Genomic DNA, 6,613 nt, shown 5'->3' on the forward strand with positions numbered 1-6,613 from the left:
TCAAAGTTGTAGATATTTTAAACATAATCAATTTAGACTCAAAATTTGCATCCTTTGGATTTTATATGACAAAGTTATGGGCATTTGAAGTTGGGTACTTTTTCAAATCCAATGAATTAGGTCCAAGATGACCTATACTGTTTTGCAATGGAACATGTATTTCCTTTAGGATTATGAAACTTTGTCCAACATAACATTTGAATTAGACATCTCAATATTTCCAATTCCTTTGGTCCCACCTCAAAATCATAAATATTGAGAAAGTTATGCCCTTGGCAAGTTGACCCAAAATTAGGGTTTCAGTCAAAATGACCTATAATGTTTTGAAATGAGTGATGACCTTCCAAGCTTCAAATGTATTTTTTATGAACATGAAAGTTTTTCATATTGTCCTTAGGGCAAGGTGTAACACCCTTCTAAAATACCCCAATAATTTAAATTAAATATCAAAATACAACATCAGAGTAATTATGCAGTTATGGGTGTCACATAAACACTTCACACCATGTTCCAAAATAACAGTCATGCTCTTTATTTAATCAAATAAACATTCGCATAAATCGCAGCGGATATAAATCAAATCAATCAAAACATGTAACACATTACATGTAAAATGGTTCATAACCAACAGTAAAACATTCAAAACATCCCTTCCCGATGTTACATCTATCAGAGCATGACCCCCTAATGAACTACTCTAGACTCCAAGTACTAGCTCCTACTCAATCACTGCTCGTTACCTGAAAAACAGTTGTAAGGGTGAGTTCCTCAATCAATATAATAAGTATTATAAAATATCATGTCATGTTAAGTAATTTAACACACTTCATCACCATAATCCAAACATGTATTCAGTAACAGCACATCAACTCAACATAATACTCAACACCAACACAAACAACACCTATAATATTGGAATACATCCATTCATATTATACGCCATACATATATTATGCAATGAGACTCCATGCATGCGGTACCGACTATTTGTGAACATATAGTTCAACCTCACCGTCCAAATCCAGGCACGGCTACCAAGCTCACTAGTCCCACTCATTTGAGACATAGTGACTCACTCACTAATTCCTCACCATGGGAATTAGCTACCACCCCAAATGGGCCATGCTATGCACGCTAATCACCTAGCATGCAAACATCAACAACAATCAAAATGATTTACTCACTAATTCCTCACCATGGGAATTAGCTACCACCATAAAGGCCACAATATGCATGCTAATCACCTAGCAATGCAACAACAACAACAACTCAAGAATAGACATATGCTCACACTCTAAGCCATAAAACAGTCTATTCACAAATGCATACATAACTGATACATTCACAGCATCATGCATACCATCACACATCATCAACACATTTTATCACAAAAGCATATCATATCATGCCGCATAATCAAACACAGTATTAGCACACTCTACTAATACCTATACTACTCAAAACAACGGGAAAATGATCCCTACTACGTCATACACTAGCTAAGTTACATCACTCAGCCTAAACAACCAAAAACTGCACAACCATAGTTCAGAAAAACCACAAGTCTGCCCATACGCGTATTGCCTATGCCCATACGCGTATTGCCCATTCCTGACCAAGTCCATACGCGTATTACCCACGCCCATACGCGTATGCTACGCGTACCACATTCTCATACGCGTACTAACAGAGACAATTTCACGTTCAAAACATCATCTTTTTCACTCATACGCGTAAGGCCTCATCCATACGCGTACCAGCCATATCATACGCGTATTGCCTAGTGCCATACGCGTATGACCAGAAACCAGAATTTCCAGATCTGCAATGGCTTCTCCTGCTACGAGATCTATCCAATTCAACCTTCCACAGTCCAAATTTTACACACAATTCATTCATCTCGTCTAACACGAATCATACACTTTCGATTTCACAAATTTCTAACCTTTCTACCTCTAATTCCTACGAATTTCTTCAATTTTAATCCCAATTTCGTTCATCCCAAAAGTTCACAAATTCATCATACATCATTCAATCAGAGGCAAATCAATGGTTTCTCACTACCCATCACATATTATCCCATAATACCCATTAATCGATGATAAACCCCCCTTACCTGAGTAAATCCGGCAATCTCTGAGCTCCAAGCTTTTCCTTCCTTCAACCTTCGTCCTCTGGCTCTTTGCCCTTTTTCCCTTTTCTGCCTCTTTTCCCTTTTCACGTGAAAATAACTCTTTTTACCAAATGGAACCTTTTTACTGATTTCTACTTTTATTCCAATAATAACAATAAAAATAATCCAATAATAATAATCCCAATAATATTCCAATAATTATTATTCCAATAATTATTATTCCAATAATAATAATAATTCCAATTATTTAATTAAATTAATAAATATATTATTAACTCAATTTAAATAATTATCTTATTTTATCGGGGTGTTACAACTCTCCCCCACTAAAAGAGTTTTCGTCCTCGAAAACATACCTCAAGCGAATAACTCTGGATAGGACTCTTTCATCTGACTCTCAAGTTCCCAAGTCACATTGCCACCTGCTGGTCCGCCCCAAGCTACCTTTACCAAAGCAATCTCTTTACCCCGCAACTGCTTCAACTCTCGATCCTCAATCCTCATAGGTGATGTTTCAACAGTCAGGTTATCTCTCACCTGGACATCATCTACTTGGACCACATGCGACGGATCATGAATGTACCTCCTCAACTGAGATACATGAAAAACCTCATGCAAATTCGCAAGTGACGGCGGTAAAGCGATACGATAGGCTACCTCCCCTATCCTCTCCAAAATCTGATAAGGACCAATAAATCGAGGTGTCAACTTCTTCGACTTCAAAGCTCGACCAACTCCAGTTATCGGAGTAACACGAAGAAACACATGATCTCCCTCTTGGAACTCAAGTGACTTCCTCCTCTTGTCATGATAACTCTTCTGACGACTCTGAGCAATTCTCATCTTCTCCTGAATCATCTTAATCTTTTCCGTAGTTTGTTGAACAATTTCAGGTCCAACCACAGCACTCTCACCGGACTCATACCAACATAAAGGTGTCCGACATCTCCTACCATACAAAGCTTCAAACGGTGCCATACCAATGCTCGAATGAAAACTATTGTTGTAGGTAAACTCAATCAAAGGCAAATAACAATCCCAAGCACCTCCCTTTTCCAAAACACAAGCCCTTAAAAGATCCTCTAGCGACTGAATCGTCCTCTCAGTCTGACCATCAGTCTGCGGATGATATGCAGAACTCAATCTCAGCTTAGTTCCCAAAGCCCTCTGCAAACCTTCCCAGAACTTCGATGTAAATCTAGGATCTCTGTCCGAAACAATACTAGACGGAATACCATGCAAACTTACAATCTTCTCAATATACAACTCGGCCAATCTCTCTAACGGATAATCCATTCTGATCGGAATGAAATGAGCCGATTTCGTCAATCTGTCAACAATCATCCAAATAGCTTCAAAATTCTTATTTGTCCTCGGCAAACCAGACACAAAATCCATACTGATACTATCCCACTTCCACTCTGGAATAGCCAACGGTTGCATTAGCCCAGACGGCTTCTGATGCTCAATCTTTGACTTCTGACAAGTTAAACAAGAATAAACAAAACTCGCAATTTCTCTTTTCATTCCCGACCACCAAAATAACTTTTTCAAATCATGATACATCTTCGTAGCTCCAGGATGAATACTCAGGCCACTACGATGTGCTTCCTCCAGGATACTCTTCTTAAGTTCGGTAACATCCGGAATACATACCCGATTACCAAATTTCAAAACACCACTCTCATCAACTCTGAATTCACCACCTTGACCTTGATTCACTAAAGTCAACTTATCAACCAAAAGCATATCGGATTTCTGACCCTCTCTAATCTCATCCAAAATATTACTCGTTAACTTCAACATTCCCAATTTAACACTATTGTGAGTACTCTCACACACCAAACTCAAGTCTCTAAACTGCTCAATCAAATCTAATTCCTTAACCATTAACATAGACATATGCAATGATTTCCGACTCAATGCATCCGCCACTACGTTTGCTTTACCCGGATGGTAATTCAAACCAAAATCAAAATCCTTCAGAAACTCTAACCATCTCCTTTGTCTCATATTCAGCTCTTTCTGATCAAACAAATACTTTAAACTTTTATGGTCACTGAAAACCTCAAATCTTGACCCGTATAGATAATGCCTCCATAACTTCAGAACAAAAACCACAGCTGCCAACTCTAAATCGTGTGTCGGATAGTTCCTCTCATGAACCCTCAGTTGTCTCGAAGCATAAGCTATAACCTGCTTATTCTGCATCAACACACCACCCAAGCCCAACAATGAAGCATCACAGTAAACCTCAAATGATTCCGACGAACTCGGTAATATCAGAATAGGAGCAGTAGTCAACATTCTCTTTAACTCTTGGAAACCTTCTTCACATTTTGAGTCCCAAACAAACGCTTGCCCCTTTCTAGTCAACATCGTCAACGGTAACGCCAACTTAGAAAATCCCTCAATGAACTTCCTATAATAACCTGCAAGTCCAAGAAAACTCCTTATCTCAGAAACTGACTTCGGAGCTTCCCACTTAGATACCGCTTCTATCTTAGAAGGATCAACAGCAACACCACCTCTTGAAATCACATGACCAAGAAAACTAACCTCTTCTAACCAAAATTCACACTTAGACAGTTTAGCAAATAACTTCTTTTCTCGTAGAACTCTTAAAACCATTCTCAAATGCTCAGCATGCTCTTCTTCAGATTTCGAATACACTAAAATATCGTCAATAAACACCACAACAAACTGGTCTAGATACGGATGGAAAATCCTATTCATGTATTCCATAAATACTCCAGGCGCATTAGTCACGCCAAAAGGCATTACAGAATACTCATAATGTCCATACCTTGTTCTGAAAGCAGTCTTCTGAATATCCTCAGTTTTCACACGTATCTGATGATACCCAGATCTCAAATCTATCTTGCTGAACACACTCGCACCAACCAATTGATCCATCAAATCATCAATCCTCGGCAAAGGATACCGATTCTTGATAGTCACTTTATTCAATTGCCTGTAGTCCACACACAACCTCATAGTACCTTCTTTCTTCTTAACCAATAACACTGGTGCACCCCACGGTGACACACTCGGACGAATAAATTTCTTATCCAACAGATCTTCCAACTGACTCTTCAATTCAGTTAACTCAACAGCAGACATACGATACGGAGCCATCGATATCGGCCTAGTACCAGGTACCAAATCGATCGAGAACTCAACTTCACGCTCTGGCGGTAATTCATTCACTTCTCCAGGAAACACATCAGGAAAATCACATACCACGGCTAGATTACCAATCACCAGTTTATCTTTAGCTTCCAAAGTCGCAAACAGCATAAACAACTCTGCCCCATCTGCTACTTCCTCATTCACCTGCCTTGCAGATAGAAACAAACTCTTTCCTTCCTCAATCTTAGGAAAAATCACAGTCTTATCAAAACAGTTGATATAGACTCGGTTAAACACCAACCAGTTCATACCCAGGATAACATCAACCTGTACTAGTGGAAGACACACAAGGTCCATCCCAAAGTCTCTACCAAAAATACTCAAAGGACAATTTAAACAAACTGAAGTAGTAGTCACTGAACCCTTCGCAGGAGTATCAATCACCATACTTCCACGCATCTCAGATATCTCTAACTTAAGTTTCACAGCACAATCCAAGGATATAAAGGAATGAGTAGCACCGGTGTCAATAATAGCTACAAGAGGAAAGCCATTAATATAACACGTACCTCGGATCAAACGATCATCTGCAGAAGTCTCAGAACCCGATAAAGCAAAGACCTTGCCTCCCGACTGGTTCTCCTTCTTCGGCTTAGGACACTGTGGACTAATATGACCCAACTCTCCACAGTTGAAACAAGTCACAGTCTTCAACCGGCAGTCTGCAGCCAAATGACCACCTTTTCCACACTTGAAACACTTCTTCTCATTACTGGTACATTCATGGATACGATGCCCAGCCTGACCACATCTGTAACACTTAGCAGGGGCACTGGAGTCTCCCCCACTAGGCCTCTTCATCCCACTCTGTCTCTGAAAACCTTTGCCAGCTGCATACGGTTTTCCACGATCATTCTGATTCTTGCCTTTCCTATCAACCCTTTGCTGATAGCTCTCTGCTCTGGCTTTGGAATCCTGTTCAAAAATCCTGCAACAGTCAACCAAGTCAGAAAACACTCTGATCCGCTGATATCCAATAGCCTGCTTGATCTTGGGACGCAACCCGTTCTCAAACTTCACACATTTCGAAAATTCCCCAGTAGCCTCGTTATAGGGAGTGTAATACTTCGACAGCTCTGTGAACTTAGCAGCATATTCAGTAACCGACCGATTGCCCTGCTTCAATTCCAAGAACTCTATCTCTTTCTTTCCTCTGACATCCTCTGGAAAGTACTTCCTCAGGAATCTCTCTCGGAACACAGCCCAAGTAATCTCAGCATTCCCAACAGCTGCCAATTCAGTGCGGGTAGCAACCCACCAATCGTCCGCTTCCTCTGACAGCATATG

General features: G+C 40.0%; 1 protein-coding gene across 1 annotated transcript; it reads right to left on the bottom strand.

Moving 5' to 3' along the window:
- Nucleotides 1–494: 494 nt before the first annotated feature.
- On the bottom strand, nt 495–6,280 carry LOC127105618 (uncharacterized). Its single transcript, XM_051042808.1, has 2 exons — nt 5,836–6,280; nt 495–740 (listed from the first exon to the last, which is right to left on the bottom strand). Exons 1-2 carry the CDS (start codon nt 6,125–6,127, stop codon nt 727–729), a joined length of 306 nt encoding a protein of 101 aa, XP_050898765.1. The 5' UTR covers nt 6,128–6,280; the 3' UTR covers nt 495–726.
- Nucleotides 6,281–6,613: the final 333 nt, after the last annotated feature.

This window comes from Lathyrus oleraceus, chromosome 7 (assembly GCF_024323335.1).
Source record: "Lathyrus oleraceus cultivar Zhongwan6 chromosome 7, CAAS_Psat_ZW6_1.0, whole genome shotgun sequence".
NCBI classification, from domain to species: domain Eukaryota; kingdom Viridiplantae; phylum Streptophyta; class Magnoliopsida; order Fabales; family Fabaceae; genus Lathyrus; species Lathyrus oleraceus.

Excerpts from the sequence above, each read along its gene's own strand:
- LOC127105618 (XM_051042808.1), bottom strand. The coding sequence starts at position 6,127 with ATGAAGAGGCCTAGTGGGGGAGACTCCAGTGCCCCTGCTAAGTGTTAC.